The following is an 18,404-nucleotide window of genomic DNA, read 5'->3' on the forward strand; positions in this document are numbered from 1 at the left end:
CCCATCTCAAAAATATAGACATTCTGGGCAACAGAAGACTTGGCTGTCCGCCTATCTATTGGACTACAGCAATCGATAATCTAGAAGGTTATGGGACACAAAAGGAATGGAAACTCAGATTAAAAAGGGTACAAGAGTACAACTTTTTATTTTTGTATACAGCCAGACTTCTGTCCTCTGTAGACAAGTCTGCTCTGTTCAGTGCTTTTAGATCAAACTATTTGCTAACTAACCATCATGATCAATGCTTTACAAACATGCTTTGAAGTTTTCTACTTATAACACAAAACAAGTGGGGCTGAACTAAAATAAAAGAGCTTGCTCAGAGTATTTAGTAAGAAAGGTTCTATGTTTTAATATCTTAATAAAATGTGTTATGAGAATCAAAAAGTTCCAGAACTGACTATATGTGGATCCCTGATGTCAGTTCTGCTGTTCAAAAAAGCGTTATGTAATTACATGACAATATTCACTGAAACACAAATGTAAGATTGATTGGAAGGAGAAGCTTGTTTGAAAGCAAACAGAGATAGTAATTTATCATTACTTTCTGTAAAGATATGATTATGTTTTAAAGATAGGAAGCTGTTTGTTAGAGCTACTTACAAAGCCTGCAGTGAGTGTCTGCAAAATGTGGAATAAGAACAAATGAAAGAGTAATTGTTTATGTGATGTGCTGTGTATTAAATAAGGATAGTGAGGTTTATTTTTTGTAATGCAGGAGATTTTTTGCTTCATGACTATACATCCAACAATTTAAATCATTTGTACAATGTAAAACTAAGCTTCCAACTAAGCTACACATTTTTTAAAAGAGTTCAAAATCAAGGACACTGAGCTTTATTTAAGCCTGTTTTATTAATTGCAGCACCAGTTTATGTGCTTTCTTGGTATATTTCCTACCTCCTCCGGACAAGACTCTGCTGTCCACCTATACCTTAAGGACAAAGGACAGTTGTTTGAGGATATGTTCACATTTTGGACAAAGAAGAGAGGTGGTTTGAAAGGGGTGCGAAGGAAGCCATTTATGTTGTGTTAATAAGAAAAACCAACCCTAAACAGAGGGGGGTGGTCTTAGGTTACAGCTCCTTTAAAACAACCTACAAGGTAGCGATAGAGTTGATTCCTTCCCGCTATTTTTTCTATCCTCGTCGTCATGCAGGGAACCAAAATATCTTGCCCAATCAGCCAGGCCGACAATGACCAAACGACTCCTTTTTCAGAGACATAGGCCAGTATCAGGTTTTATAAGCCAAACAACGACCTCAATGACTCCCCATTCCTAAGAGGTGGACCCGTTTTTTCAGTTCTATTTTAAAGGTTTTCCAAGCCATAATAAGGCTTTTGTTTGGGCTACTCTATAAGCCTTGAACTTAAAACTCTGCTCCAGACATTTTGAATTGAGAAAGTTTGCTGGATGAGAAGTGAAATGTCTTCATACTTGGAAAACAAAGTCCAGTGGTTTGTTTTTCAACTTTAACTTTTTTGGAATATATATTAACTTCCAACTGCAGTGGGTCCAAACATTGACAATCTAAACAAAACTTCAATCTTTAAATGAGGGAAATTGGTAAGAATGATCTGTAATTAGATGATTTATGCTCATTTACAATTCTATCCCATGGAAAAAGTGCCAACTCCTAAACATTATACTGGAGTACCACTCACATCCTTTCACTCAAAAACATGCAACAAAATTAAATGCTGATTGGCAGACAGCTTGAAGTCAAGGGTCTTGGCCAGGGGTACACATTCATGTTGCAGGAGGACGTTAATAATGTAAAAACCACAACCTTTGGGTTGCAAGAGCACAGTAAGATGCAACTGCATCATAAACTGGAAGCTGTTTACTTAATTTACAGTTTCCTCCAGAGGCAACATGATTTTTTGGCTAAAAGTCATGTTGAAACATAAAGGAAATCAAACCAGTGATGGACATGAACATCTAGATATTCAAACTGAGAAATTATTGGAAATTGAGTTATTGAAAGTTGGTTTGAAAATGATTCTATCATTTCTGGTTAGGTGAGCGTTCATATGAGCTTCTGCCAGTGTGCTCCAGGTTGTCAGGCGGTGTGAAGGTTTTAAGAGGACCCAAAAGCAGATGCGGAAGCAGAGGTTGTTTCTTGCAGATTTAATGAAAAAAACGTAAAAACACAAAATCCAAAGTTCAGAACTGATCGACAAGGATAACTCAAGAACCAAAAAAGCTAAGAGACACGAGGGAGGAATGTGTGGATGATGAGGATCCAGGAAAGAGCGACTGAAGAGGAGGAGTATATATGAAAGACAGAAACAATGGGAGGACTAATTAACCGATAGGGAGCAGGTTTAGACAGAAATAACTAGAAGGATCTAAGAGAAAGGAGACTGGCACAAGGGGGCAACAGAGAGTAACTAAAAAATTACATATACTACTTACTATTCTGCTTACTATAATGTTTAAATATGACACAAATGGAAAAGAAACCAATGATCAAGAAAACAGAATAACAAATCAAAGCGTAACTGAGAACTTAAAAAGAAACTTAAACAGAGGTCCACAAAAGGCACCATAATGACACAGGTCAGGTGTGGTTACAGTACAGCTCAATACAATCAGAATGTGCTTGAATGGGTGAATGACTGAATGGACTTGATTTAGTGCCCCAAGTCTTAATGATCTAAGAAATGGCCTGTATTCATATAGGAAACAACCTCTAGGAAGCAATAAAAAAAAAAAAGTCATACAAATACAGAGCATCAGTGTTTTTGGTGTCTCATACAGTTTTGGAGCGGCAACATGCTCCCATGCTTGTCTCTAAAAGAACAAATCTTATATAATAGTTTTTTGTCATATATCCGCTTTCATATGTAATGTGCGACCTGATAAGAGCCATTTTCTTTATTCTGCAGGTTTACAAGTCGTGTTAAACTCCATAATCAAAGCCATGGTTCCTCTGCTCCACATTGCCCTCCTGGTCCTTTTCGTCATCATTATCTATGCCATCATCGGCCTGGAGCTCTTCATGGGCAAGATGCATAAGACCTGCGTTTACAACCACTCAGGTAGGTTTATGCACATATTAAAAGGCTGGTATTGAGCTATTCTGTGAAGATGAATGGAACACCGGCATTTAAAAGTAGATAAAACTTTATTGATCCCTGCTGGTAGCCTCCATCAGTAGTAAAAAGTAATTCATCTGCGATACATAGCGATGAGAATAAGAGTTTTAAACTTGAAAAGTTCTATGAATAATTCACAACATAATGTTTTATTTTGTAAGTATTAAGGATTTAAACATTTGTTGGAACAGGATCGTTCAAAATTTATTGAAACAACTATTTGTAAATGGATCAGAGTGTTTTTTATTGTGATGGTATTGGTCCCAGAAGAACCATTCTCCAATACAGTACATTTATTACACCTGGATAGTTTTTTCTTCCATAACTGGTTCAACAAATCTGTATTTTTTTTTCATCAGTTTATTTTTGATCTTATGGTCCACTCTGGACTTGGATATAGCGTATTTATAGCATTAAATAATTTCTAATCCTAGATCATGATAGGTTAGATAAATAGTATCTCACTGGCAACTGGAAGTAAGCCACGAGGTCTTAAAAATCAACTCATCATTAACCTATACATAGAAATGCTAAGAACAGAAAGAATTATATTATCCATCCTGCAGGAAAGGTTTAGGAGATCGCTTAACATTAGGGCCAAATACATTACCCTCTTTAAAGAAAAAAAAGAAAATTACCAAAGGTCTGTGTGTATTTATTCAAGCGTTCTTTTTTTCTGATATTTATTTATTTTGTAATTAATTCAATGTATAAAAGAGCAAAAACAAAAAATATGCAAGGGTGGAAATTGTTTTGCACAGGATGCTATACATGTATGCATGTATTAGAATGTATAATTGATTAAGTTTTTTTAGTGGGTTTATCACATGATTTTCAAACAATGTTGTTTTAATATTTTACAATTTTTTCAAAAAAATATATATGCATGGCAAACTATATTTGCCTTTTTTTCCCAGGCACAAATGCAGAGGAAAAACCAGCACCGTGTGCCCCTGATGGAGCTTATGGTCGGCACTGCATGCAGAACGGAACAAAGTGCCAAGTTGGTTGGGAGGGCCCCAATGATGGCATTACCAACTTTGACAACTTTGCCTTTGCCATGCTGACAGTGTTCCAGTGTATAACCATGGAGGGCTGGACGGACGTGCTGTACTGGGTGAGTCGTTTACCACAACTGTTCATGCTATTGGTGTCTGCAAATTTAGAACTGCACTGAGATGGAAAAATAAGCACCATTTTAGCAAAGGCATTAATATAACATAAGTATGTAGCAGAAAGGAGAAGATTCATTACACAGTGCAGTTGATCAACCTCCTGTCTGGGTTTTATGGATGCTTAAAGCCTTGATAAAGTCCACCAACAAGATTCTGGCACTCAGATAAAGTGCAGTCATAAACTGGCTGCATCATCTTACATTTAGTCTGCCCAATAAACAACTTGCTAGAAGTCCTGCTAGGAGGTTGCAATGTCCTTCAGTTTATTCAATATTCACTCAAATATTTTATGACCAGAGACAGCAGTGTGATGTTCTGTAGACATTAAGCCCCGTAATGGGGCTAATCTTGGGGACCAGTAGAGCGCTTGAATTACGGGGAACCTCGTGGCGCTAGGAGTCTTGTTGATGGGGAACAAGATGTTTGCACCACTCAGTCATTGGGGAGACATTATCAGGTCCTCTGAAGCTCAAAGAGACACTTAACTCTTCCTCAGAAATCTTAGTTTCCAACCTAAATTACAAAGTGTCAAGGCTGTTTGACACCTTGAATGGTCTGAAAAGTATTAACTTCAGAAGCAGAGAGGTTTGTTGGATCATCTGCAGAAAAGCTGTTTTTTTTTTGTTTTTTTTCCATTGTACCTTCCTTAAGTTGCCTTGATATTCTTGGTTAGTTTGTTCCTTACCAGGTTACACTAGCCCCTATTGTATGCTTCCAATGCTATTGAATGTGTGAGAGGACTTGGTCCATGAGCAGATGTCCTCAAAGAAACTTATGTAAGCAGGCACAGTGTCAACAGGATTGTTCAGTGACTGAGGCTTCAAAACCATTTCATATTGTGCATTCAAAGCAAGCTTAGCATCTGCTTTGGCTCCTTGAACAACTTCCTAACAGTTTGAAGCTTATGATTGGAAGTTTTTCATTTCTGCCTATAGGTTGATAGGAGGGGAAGCTGACTCACTATACAGGTGCTGGTCATAAAATTAGAATATCATGAAAAAGTAGTTTGATTTCAGTAATTCCATTTAAAAAGTGAAACTTGTATATTATATTCATACATTACATACAAACTCATATATTTCAGATGTTTATTTTGTTTAATTTTGATGATTACAAATGACAACAAATGAAAATCTCAAATTCATCATATCAGAAAATTAGAATATTACTGAAGACCAATAAAAACAAAGGATTTATAGAAATGTTGGCCAACTGAAAAGTATGAACATGAAAAGTATGAGCATGTACAGCACTCAGTATTTAGTTGGGCCTCCTTTAGCCTGTATTACTGCAGCAATGCGGCGTGGCATGGAGTCGATCAGTCTGTGGCACTGCTCAGGTGTTATGATAGCCCAGGTTGCTCTAATAGTGGCTTTTAGCTCTTCTGAATTGTTGGGTCTGGTGTATTGCATCTTCTTCTTCACAATACCCCATAGATTTTCTATGGGGTTAAGGTCAGGAGAGTTTGCTGGCCAATTAAGAACAGGGATACCATGGTCCTTCAACCAGGTACTGGTAGCTTTGGCACTGTGTGCAGGTGCCAAGTCCTGTTGGAAAATGAAATCTGCATCTCCAAAAAGTTGGTCAGCTGCAGGAAGCATGAAGTGCTCTAAAACTTCCTGGTATGTGGCTGCGTTGACCCTGGACCTCAGAAAACACAATGGACCAACACCAGCAGATGACATGGCACCCCAAACCATCACTGACTGTGGAAACTTTACACTGGACTTCAAGCAACGTGGATGAAGTGCCTCTCTTCTTTTCCTCCAGACTCTGGGACCTTGATTTCCAAAGGAAATGCAAAATTTACTTTCATCAGAGAACATGACTTTGGACCACTCACCAGCAGTCCAGTCCTGTTTCTCTTTAGCCCAGGCAAGACGCTTGTGACGCTGTCTGTGGTTCAAGAGTGGCTTGACACAAGGAATGCGACAGCAGAAACCCATGTCTTTCATACGTCTGTGTGTGGTGGTTCTTGAAGCACTCACTCCAGCTGCAGTCCACTCTTTGTGAATCTCCCCCACATTTTTGAATGGGTTTTGTTTCACAATCCTCTCCAGGGTGCGGTTATCTCTCTTGCTTGTACACTTTTTTCGACCACATCTTTTCCTTCCCTTCGCCTCTCTATTAATGTGCTTGGACACTGAGCTCTGTGAACAGCCAGCCTCTTTAGCGATGACCTTTTGTGTCTTGCCCTCCTTGTGCAAGGTGTCGATGGTCGTCTTTTGGACAACTGTCAAGTCAGCAGTCTTCCCCATGATTGTGTAGCCTATAGAACTAGACTGAAAGACCATTTAAAGGCTTTTGCAGGTGGTTTGAGTTAATTAGCTGATTAGAGTGTGGCACCAGGGGCCATCAATTTTGAACCTTTTCACAATATTCTAATTTTCTGATATGATGAATTTGAGATTTTCATTTGTTGTCATTTGTAATCATCAAAATTAAACAAAATAAACATCTGAAATATATGAGTTTGTATGTAATGTATGAATATAATATACAAGTTTCACTTTTTAAATGGAATTACTGAAATCAATCCACTTTTTCATGATATTCTAATTTTATGACCAGCACCTGTAAAGGCCCAAAGCAGACCCGGCTACCACAGGATATGAATCTTTTAAAGGGGCCAAGTCTTATACTATGGCATTACAAATTTCTTCCCCAGCAGCTCATTCTGGTTGCATACTTTAGAGGTCTAAGGAATAAAAACCTTTCTTAGACCAGTAGATTTGTGCCCATTCATTTATTATCCTAATGCATTTCTTTAATTGTATGTCTGAAGAAAATGATATTGCCTGCAAGGTGTAGCTTTAAAGCAAGGGACATATCAAATCTAACTTAATGTTAGAAATGACTTTATTCCAAATTGATCAATTTTCTCTAAATTCGAAAGTTAGTATGTATAGTTATGTCCATAATATGCAATACACATGTTGTGTGAGTGTGCGTGTGTGTGCTGATTGGTGTGTGTGCACATTTATGCACATGGAGCTGATAGCCTACAAGCTCTACACCCCTTCTGTTGCTTTTCTGATGGCTGCAGTCTGCAGGTGCACTAACAGAGCTTTTCAGAACAAAAAAGGACAAATGTATGCCTTATATCAGGTTGCATGTCATCTAAATTATGAAGCACTGTCTACAAAACTGTCTGTCCACAAAACTGTATATTAGAGGCCCAAAATGTAATATCCTGCTGCATTTCCCAAAAATTCATATCTTGAAAAAACAAAGAAAAAAACTAAACAAAAAACGAAAATGATTTTCTTTCTTATGGTTCAGTTTTTTTTCTTCTTTTTTTTTTTTTACTAACATAGAGGAATTAATTAACAGGATTTTTTTTTTGTTTAATAAATCTGTTATATGCTTGAAAGAATCAGAAGGTCTATACGTTATGGGTTCTTTTTATAAAAGGGTTTAGTCACATAGACCAGCTTTGCTTTTTAAACACATGATTATCTTTAGCTCCATTAATACATTAATGTCGTTTCTTTTTTCTAAACTTAACCTTTTTTAAACTAACACACTACCTTTAACTTTTACTCATTGCTCTCACATTTGTTTCTCTCTTGTTCCACGTCACCCCTTATTTCTACCCATTTAAACTTAATTTCTTTGTTCCCCCTGTTAATACTTTTGCTTCTTTCTCCCTTCTCTGCCTCTCATCTCCTTTAGATGCAGGATGCAATGGGCTATGAGCTACCATGGGTCTATTTTGTCTCTCTTGTCATCTTTGGCTCCTTTTTCGTTCTCAACCTCGTTCTGGGTGTGTTGAGCGGGTAAGAGCTTGTGCTGTTATGTGTATACGAATGTGTATTGTGTGTGCTGTGCCCGTTTATTGTTTTGATGTATGAACTAATTATGTATCAAAACTCAAAAATATCTGCAAATTTAAACAGTTAGATGTTATAATAGAAATTTGTATTACTTTCTACTGCTATTCTTAAAAAAAAGACCTTTTAGGATACCAGCATGAACCATTATTAATCATTAATAGAGCACAACTGGTGTTTTAACTAATTTTCTACAGTCTACGTCTAGTCCACTGTAAGGAAAATTATGTTATGTGACTCAAACAAATAGCATATGCCAGAAAGGCAGCCTTTTTGCTTTTTTTCAGGAGTCATAAGCTATAATATTTCAAAGAGTCAGCAAAACATACAGAGATCACAAGCCAATTAAATGTTAATAGGGTGAAAAATAAAGTATTTAATCATTTATATATAAAAATAATAAAATAAATTTTAGCTCTTTTGGCCATCTGTCCGCATAGTTAATAAAAATGTAAAGAAAACTAAACTGTTGTGCAATTTTTTAAAAATACGTAAGTAAAATATTCTATATGGATCTAGCAGATTACAATTGGAATGCTTAGCCACAAAAGATGTATAATAGAAAATAAATACAATGTAGAAATATAGGGCTACTTGAAATTCAAACTAATTCTTCGAAAGAGTTTGTGTGACGCCATTTTTATAGTGTTAGCACTGTGACATTATTGCATTTGGCCAGCTGTTAACATCTATAAACTTCAACAAGATTCACATCTTGTTGCAGCTAAATTAAAGGTCTTTTTTTACAATAAGGCGATTAAAAAAAATCATAACTAGATAAACTCTATAAATAAACTAATAAAGGCTTCTCTCAAAACAAAATACAAAAAAATTCAGAACAAGGCTGCAATGACAAAAAGCATAAAAACTAAAATCAATTAGATCTAAAACAAGTAATTTGATTATTTGTGATTCATTAATTTTTGAAATAATCATCAACTAATTTAATAATCAATTAATCCTTAACTGGAGTTAGAGACTTTAAACCATGCCTTTAGCAACACTACAGAGCAATAATTATAAAAAAAAAGAAATTGTAAAAAGAGAATGTATAAATTTTATTCTAAATAAAGAAATAATGTTTTCATCTGTCAGTATGCTTGATCCAGAAATCTTTCATTGGAAAAGTTTTAGTTTCACCTGGTTTAATTCTGTGCAAAAAAAAAAAAAAAAAAATCTTCTTTAAGGAACCTTTTCCTATCTGATCATTAAATCGGTTGATAAAAAAAAAAGACAGATTAATTGATTAGAAAATGAATCGCTAGTTGCCGCCCTAATGGCAATATGTTTCATAACCTAGCTAACCATTTTGCAGTGTGATTTCCGAGAGGTTGTTCGGTTTATAAAAAAACACCATGCTACATAACTAACAAAGCTAAAGCATGAAAATCATAAAACATACGTTTGCTTCTATCTGCTCTGGGTTGAATCCCCCAATAGCCAAACCAAGAGACATCCCCTGACTCGGTATACATTTAAATTGTGTGGTGTACTGCTCTTCTGGTAATCCTCCCCAGTTTTATATAGTGGAAAAATTCAAAATGCTGTACATGTAGAGAGAGAAAAAGTAAACTTTAGTGGCATGAAGGGAAAACAATCATTTAAAGAGGATATAATTAAAATATTATATTGAAAAGATGAAATGATTGATAATGTAAATAAAGATGGAACGAAAACTTAGCTATGTTTAGCTCAGTCAAACTCCAGATACATGTGATAATCTCAATCAGAAGCATCTTAAGATTTTAGCACTTTTACAGTTTGTGTCTGGATCATGACAGAACAGTAGTGCAAAAATGATTGGATGAATGCACACAGTGACCATCATTCACCAATTTCAAGCTCTCATCACTGACTGCTTGAATAATAAATATGCTTTCAATCTGAAAAACTCACAAGGACAGAAAAGACAATTAGAAGAAATGTATTGATACAATTACATTAGTCTTTGGCGCTGAAGTTTGATTGATATGCATGAACAGGAATAAAGAATAGGGCCGTTTCCCTTCAGGCCTGAAACAGGTGAAGGAGTTGAGATAGATGAAGTTGGTCAGTCTGTAGACTGCTGGTTGGCAAGACGGTGTGCTTGAGTTGTATGGAGAGATCCAGTGGACTGCATGAGCTGATACTAGAGCTTCACTCAGGAACCTGGAAGATGGAAGTCCAGCTTGGATAACACAGGTTGAGTGAACCTGTCCATGATGAGCAAGCATGAAGCAACAGTGGAGAGGAAAAACTTCCCATTGGTAAGAAACCTCTGGCAGAACCAGGCTCAACATTGTGGTCGCCTGCCGGACTGGTTGAGATGAGACAGGGAACGCAGTAAGAGTCCAGGAGAAATGAAACTGATGAAGTTTTAGCTATGATGGTAGAGGAGGGGCTGGAGGTGGGTTGAAACGGGGTCATCTGAATGAAGTCACACAGCGCAGCCACCGCCTGTGCACTAAGTAGCAGACAAGTTGTGGATCTGAGGCCTTTTAAGATGAACTTTGGATGCTGATTGGCTTTCATGGAGGCGTGGTTCAAAGCTGATTGGCTGTGTCGTAGGCGGATGAAGGTGAAAAATCACTTTATTCAGTTGAATTTCTGCCTAGGCTCCTTTTCATTGGTTATTTCGTCTGTTTCTTACACCTTATATCCCAAAGCTTTCATTTTAAGGCACCCTTCTGATGTAAAAAGATTAAATAATCTTTCTTCAATATAAAAACTACATCAAATGGGCCTGGTGCCATAGCTTAGGTCGGTTGTGAGAAGCTTTCTACCACTGCATTTCTGACTCTCAGTTCTATAAGCATGGCTAGAATATCCTGAGCTTGATTTATTAACACACCTTTTAATAAAAGTTGCAAACTGACCTTCTGTTTGGACTAATAGATTATCAGACCAATACTTTTATGTTCACCATATTTTGCAACAGGCTTGGAAGAATAACAAATATACTTTAAAATTACAAAGATGAGTCCAAATCTATTATTTTCTTGTCAGTTGTGTTGGGGCCACATCCTGTCACTGCCTGTGTGTGATGGACACGTGAACCCCCACCCCCACCCCCCCACCCCACTAGGTTTGTTCTTTCAGTCCGTCTACACATTGTGAATGTTGATTAATAAAAGTGACCTCCTTATTTTGTTTTTCTACTCCAAGAAAAATGAAATTCATTTTAATTCCTGTGCACCTAAGTTGAATGTGATAGTATGAACAGTTACATGGTGTTTGTGTTTTCATTCTAAGTACTGCTCTACCTGGGTGCAGTTTTCTTCTTTCCCAAATCACTCTGTGTAAGCGCCTCCTGGTCTGGGAGGACACAGGGCTATAAATAATTTACCCCTCAGGTGGTTCACTGAGGTGGAACCCTAAAAAGTCTTACTCCGCAGGGAAAACATGGGGAGAAAAAAGATCTGATGCAAGAATGTGGCATTGAAGATATAAAGCATGGGAATTAATTATGAAACACTATACAGGAACAACATTATGTTATTTATATAAGGATTTTCCAGATCTAACACAAAATAAGTAAAACAATTACAATGGTTACATAAAGACTTGATTTGAATATGAAACTTTTAATTCAATCAACTCTGCAACTGAAACTAATTTGATTAAAAGGATATTTTCTTTTTTCTTCCCTAAATTAAATCATTTTGAAATCTTAGAGTCCTGGAGAGTTAAAACTTTGTCATGAGGGCTATAATTACTGTATATTCAATCCTTGTGGGTCTTGCTGCACAATGCGCTTATCTGTTTTACTAAATCAAGACAATTTTCCTCAACAGGGAATAAGGCAGAAAAATGGCTTGTTTGGGTGTGCATATATGAAATCACAGCACTGTTAGGCAGATAATGATGTTATGATTAGATCAATAAGATAGAGCCTAATATAAAACTGTAAACTCAAAGGAAATGCTTTGGTCTGCTTTTTAATTTTTATTTTAAATGATTCTAAAAGGTTTTCGATTAAATATTTTTGTACTCTGCATACTGTGAAAATGAAATTACTCCATCCGTTATAATGTTTATTTTTGATCCCTTCCCACTACCCTCTTCTCTCCCCTTTTTATTCCCGTATGCCCCCTCTGTTTTATCCTGTCATCTTTCTTTTTTTTTTAATACTTCTCCTTGGACCATTTCCTCCTCTGTGCTCCATCTCCTAGGTGAATGATGCAGTAGATTACAGGTGGCCTTGGGTCTATTTTGTCACCTTGATCATCATCGGCTCCTTCTTTGTGCTAAACTTGGTTTTGGGGGTGTTAAGCGGGTAAGGGTAGTCCAGAGTTAAAAACAACTTCCTGTTCCTGCCTCACTGCTGTGTTTCTGGGAAAAGTATAGAACATAGCTCTGGGTCTCCTGACTCAGAAGATCTTTGTCTGGATTTTTTTTTTTTTTTTTACATCCTTGTCTGTTACATAAACCAATATTGCTTTTAAAATTACAAGAGGAATGTGCTGTTGTGATAAAGCCTTCTTTAAGTATTGATAAACTTTGGTTTGGTTTATATTAAATTAGCATGAAGCCTAACCGTTCAATGCACTTTGCTCAGATTATGCGATATATACTCTACCATATCAAAGAATAACCCTGATGCTTTTTACTTAGGAATAGAATATATGGTTTTACAGATAACAAGCAAAAAAACTCTATAACCCTGTGCAGTTATAAAATTCTGTGCAACTATTTATTTTCAAAAGTCGCCTAACTGGTTAGCAAGTATAGTTTGCACATCTACAGAAGGAGAAAAAAAAGCTTACATGGCAAAAAAAAAAGACATAACAGAAAAGTTAATGAATTGTGCTAAAGGCAGCATCGTGCCTTGAGGTTGCTTTTATAGCCCACGTCTATACCTAAAAGCATACTTTCACTCTCATTAAATCTCTACAAGTGTTCATTTAGGAGAAATTATTTTACAAACTAGTGTAGTTTTGTCATTACAGACTTTTGCAAAGGAAATTCAGAAGCTTTTAAGTGAAAGATATGCTGATAGATTTTAGCAGACTGTAGCTGGATTACTTGTGTCTGCCTCAAGACCAGATAGAGCTTTTGTGTCATTTCTGGGAAATAACAGCGGTTGATGCGAGGACCATCCACAGCTACAGCTTTCCCCCCTTCCACTGCACAACATTCTGCATGTCAGTGTGTTTTACCAGAGGCCCTTGAATTATATATATATATATATATATATATATATATATATATATATATATATATAATATATATATATATATATATACACACATACACAATGTAAATAAAAAGCCTATGTTAAAAACATTTGTGTCCTATTCATATTACAAAGTATTGATTAAAAACAAAAAAAAAGACATTAGCCAAACCCACTAACTACCATTACTTCATTTACTGCTGAATGTTATTCAAATACTAGTATCAATATGATGCATAACTACCCAACTGCTAAAAAAAATAAATTCTTAAACAAGGGCCGAGTCAAAATCTTGAGTTACAGAATGAATTGATTCTTGGAACAAATGATAGATGCAAATTAAGCATGACTAGAGAGAATCCTTAACAAATATTGTTTTATGTATGACATGTAGTGTTGACTGTGTACACATTTTTCTCAGAACTGTTTTTGTTTTTAATGATGTCTGCTTTGAGACTCCTGGTTTTGTAAAGGAGAAAGTATAATAAGTATCTGGTTCAAACAGCTTGGGGTTGGTTTGGCGCCTTGAATCCGACTCTGAGTAATGATGCTGTCAGCACACTACACAGCCTGACCTTTTACCAACTGGTTGCTCATTGGCCTCTCTGTTTGGCATTATAACTAATTGCTAAACAGGAACAAGAACAGCTACAGTACAATTTGGAGACAAAGACAAAAAAAAGGCAATTCTAACAAATCCTAAGTAATTGTATGCTGGGGAAAAATTTACACTTTTTGTCACCAATTACTCTGGCAGTCAATAAAATCATTACTTTTCATACAAATTATTTCCAGTTATGACTGAGCAATTTAGCTAGTGGTCAGAGTAGAGATTATGTTTTGTCAAATGCATATTAAAGATCACAAGTAATTTTAGAGCACACCTCAGTATTCCACGATGTTAAACCTGTTTTTGCGTATTGTTTGGAAATTATATCGTTTTATAGCATTATAAAATATTGAGTGTTCCTTGTACACATCTTTGGTGTTTGCTAGATATTGTATTGTGCTAAACGGTAGTTGACTGTTAATTTGTAATTTGTTGAGTCCCAGTCAACATCTAGTGTGCTTGGCTTATTGATCTGGCTCCTGCCAGGTACATCAATTTAAACTGTTTGTACGGGACAGATGTATAACAAATATTGACAGTATTGTTCAAATGCTGTTATATATTGGATTTCCCTTATCTGAATGAAGACAGCTAAAACAAAACACAACTGTTAGAATTTATGAGAAGTGTTGATTACAAAACATAAATAAGTGTCCTGGGCTAATGACTTACAGCCATAACAGAAGGTAGAGACAGTTGATAAATGGTATAGACATAGAGATGCCAGCGAGATGAAATTGAAACCTGCCATGAATGCCACTGCAGCTGCAAAGAAAGAGTTACAACCAAAAAAAGAAATAAAATAATCCAAAACTTGGGAGGTACAGATGAAACACAGCAGAGGTGGGACCTAGAAGTTGTATTCTTTAAGAAAATCCAAAGCAAAGTTTTCTTAAGGTTCTCCTTCAAAGCTGACTTGTAAGAACCTAGAACCTCAAGTTTGCAGTTTGCTCACTAACCCCTCTCTCCTTCACTCAAAGCTTTTTTCCTCAGCAGGTTGTCCCACCTTCCTATAAGCTGTGCATCAATTATCTAACATTTGCCTAAACTTAGATTTTCAGATTCTTCTTGTCTTTCATCTCTTTGTTCCTCTTTCTCCCCTCCTGATTCTATACCCATATCCCTTTACCCTGCCTCCCCCTCCCAGAGAGTTTTCCAAGGAAAGAGAGAAGGCCAAAGCACGTGGTGACTTCCAGAAACTACGAGAAAAACAGCAACTGGAGGAAGACCTAAAGGTGGGCTGCTGAGTGTTTAATCAACATATTTAGCTAAAGTTAAGAGATTAGCTTTACTTCTTTGTATATATATATATATATATATATATATATATATATATATATATATATATATATATATATATATATATACACACACACACACAGTGGGGCCTCTCTCATCTTAAAAAGATGAGAGAGGCCGGTAATTTTCATCATAGATATACCTCAACTATGAGAGACAAAATTAGAAAAAAAAATCCACAAAATCACATTGTCTGATTTTTAAAGAATTTATTTGCAAAATATGGTGAAAAATAAGTATTTGGTCAGTTACAAACAAGCAAGATTTCTGGCTCTCACAGACCTGTAACTTCTTCTGTAAGAGGCTCCTCTGTCCTCCACTCGTTACCTTCATTAATGGCACCTGTTTGAACCCGGTATCAGTATAAAAGACATCTGTCCACAACCTCAAATAGTCACACTCTAAACTCCACCATGGCCAAAACTAGAGAGCTGTCAAAGGACACCCGAAACAAAATTATAGACCTGCACCAGGCTGGGAAGTCTTGGTGTGAAGAAATCAACTGTGGGATTAATTATTAGAAAATGGAAAACATACAAGACCACTGATAATCTTCCTCGATCTGGGGCTCCACGCAAGATCTCACCCCATGGGGTCAAAATGATCACAAGAACGGTGAGTAAAAATCCCAGAACCACACGGGGGGACCTAGTGAATGACCTGCAGAGAGCTGGGACCAAAGTAACAAAGGCTACCATCAGTAACACACTACGCCACCAGGGAATCAAATCCTGCAGTGCCAGACGTGTCCGCCTGCTTAAGCCAGTACAGGTCAAGGCCCGTCTCAAGTTTGCTAGAGAGCATTTGGATGATCCAGACGATGACTGGGAGAATATCATATGGTCAGATAAAACCAAAATAGAACTTTTTGGTAAAAACTCTACTCGTCGTGTTTGGAGGAGAGAGAATGCTGAGTTACATCCAAAGAACACCATACCTACAGTGAAGCATGGAGGTGGAAACATCATGCTTTGGGGCTGTTTTTCTGCTAAGGGACCAGGACGACTGATCCGTGTGAAGGAAAGAATGAATGGGGCCATGTATCGTCAAATTTTGAGTGAAAACCTCCTTCCATCAGCAAGGGCATTGAAGATGAAACGTGGCTGGGTCTTTCAGCATTACAATGATCCCAAACACACCGCCCGGTTAACGAAGGAGTGGCTTTGTAAGAAGCATTTCAAGGTCCTGGAGTGGCCTAGCCAGTCACCAGATCTCAACCCCATAGAAAATCTTTGGAGGGAGTTGAAAGTCCGTGTTGCCCAGCGACAGCCCCAGAACATCACTGCTCTAGAGGAGATCTGCATGGAGGAATGGGCCAAAATACCAGCAACAGTGTGTGAAAACCTTGTGAAGACTTACAGAAAACGTTTGATCTCTGTCATTGCCAACAAAGGGTATATAACAAAGTATTGAGATGAACTTTTGTTATTGACCAAATACTTATTTTCCACCATATTTTGCAAATAAATTCTTTAAAAATCAGACAATGTGATTTTCTGGATTTTTTTTTCTCATTTTGTCTCTCATAGTTGAGGTATATCTATGATGAAAATTACCGGCCTCTCTCATCTTTTTAAGTGGGAGAACTTGCACTATTGGTGGCTGACTAAATACTTTTTTGCCCCACTGTATATATATATATATATATATATATATATATATATATATATATATATATATATAATACATATAAAAAAATCCACAGTATGATGCTTCCGCAATTTTTTTTTAAAAGTTATTGTGAGGGTGATGTGAGGAGGACCATCCACATTTATCTCTCCACCCACCCTCCACTGCCCAACATTCTGCATGTAGGCAAAAACATGCTGATTTAGGGCTCATCTGTCGGAGCACCTTTTTCTACATGTTATTTTGTGTTTTACCAGAGGCCCTTGAATTACTTTGGAATTTTACTTTGGCAAAAATGTCAAATGCATTGAAAGATGAGAACATGTTCAAAGAGATTCAATACTTCTGCAAAGCATTGCCTCACTAGATGTTTCTTTTCTTGCCCATGTGTATAATTGCAGGGCTATTTAGACTGGATAACTCAGGCTGAAGACATTGACCCAGAGAATGAAGAAGAGGGCTTGGATGATGACAAACCCAGAAACCGTGAGTATTCAGTAGAATATTTCCATTCAAGCAGGGGAATATCTTACCATAATATGGTTGCATGCTGTAATCTTGTGTTTAAGTGCATAACTATGTTAATAGAAAAGGTGTGTAAAACTAGGGGTGTGTATAGGTTATTGCCAAATCCAATTTTCTCCTTGCAGTCTTCTTCAGAACCTAGCAGTAAAGTTGATTTAATCAGTTGACCTCCTCATTATTGAGTGTGTGTGACAAATATAAAAGCTTTCTTTGCTTGAAAGTCCTCCTGTGGTTTAAATCCATTTAGATTTAACTGGAACATGTCAGACCACATCTTTTATGGCCTATGGGTGTACACTCTGCATCTCTCCCTCTCATACATGCACATGTTCTACAGGTCTACATCCCAAGGAATATCTGCATTTGTGTTTCGAAAGATATGTACAGAACAAATTACCACCCTGCCTCAATTCCCTATATGTCTGAAGAGAGAGGAAGCCACAGAAGGGTGCATCCCTCTCTAAGGGGTAATCTTTGCCTCAAAAGGAAGAGAAATAGAGCCTCCTAACCTGGAAGGCTGACATCAAAAGCTTAAATTTGGCTTGTGTGAGTGGCATCAAGAAGAGGAGAAAGGGTCTTTTTAAAGACGGGAATCACAGCTTGCATGTACTTGAAATGAATGAAAACTAATTACACAGAGACAGCCAGGATTGTCTGCACACATCTTGTGCACCAAGCTGGTGTGTTAGGCTTACAAAAAAGAAAACACATTGATGACATAGTGGGTAGAAAAGAAAATTGATTAATGCAATCATGATATTTGTTTTCTGAGAATCCCCTAGATGTAGCATTGTCTTAACAAGGAATAGTCAAGTTTAGGGGGTTGGGGAGGTAGTACAAAGTCTACATCAATTGTGTAAGAAAAAAAAAACAGCCTAATGTGTTACTATTTTCTTTTTTTGATGCCCATCAGAGGAAAAATAAAATTCGCTGAAGCTAACATATTTGCACCCTAATAATGTTAACAAAGAAATGATATTGCAACATCAACACATCACTTTCAGCCCAGTTTAACAAATTGAATTGAAGCATACAGACAAACCCTTATTTAGCAAAAGCACCATATAATTTAC

General features: G+C 36.8%; 1 protein-coding gene across 1 annotated transcript in view; it reads left to right on the top strand.

Moving 5' to 3' along the window:
• cacna1c (calcium channel, voltage-dependent, L type, alpha 1C subunit) overlaps positions 1–18,404 on the top strand; it is a 290,041-nt gene that overhangs the window by 200,655 nt on the left and 70,982 nt on the right. The window contains exons 6-10 of the mRNA XM_038289381.1: positions 2,896–3,048; positions 4,023–4,222; positions 7,956–8,059; positions 15,026–15,113; positions 17,208–17,292. Of these exons, the coding sequence (XP_038145309.1) occupies positions 2,896–3,048; positions 4,023–4,222; positions 7,956–8,059; positions 15,026–15,113; positions 17,208–17,292 (630 nt within the window). The remainder of the gene's footprint in view (positions 1–2,895; positions 3,049–4,022; positions 4,223–7,955; positions 8,060–15,025; positions 15,114–17,207; positions 17,293–18,404) is intronic.

This window comes from Cyprinodon tularosa, unplaced genomic scaffold, assembly GCF_016077235.1.
Source record: "Cyprinodon tularosa strain WSP-4 unplaced genomic scaffold, ASM1607723v1 ctg268, whole genome shotgun sequence".
Classification (NCBI taxonomy): Eukaryota; Metazoa; Chordata; class Actinopteri; order Cyprinodontiformes; family Cyprinodontidae; genus Cyprinodon; species Cyprinodon tularosa.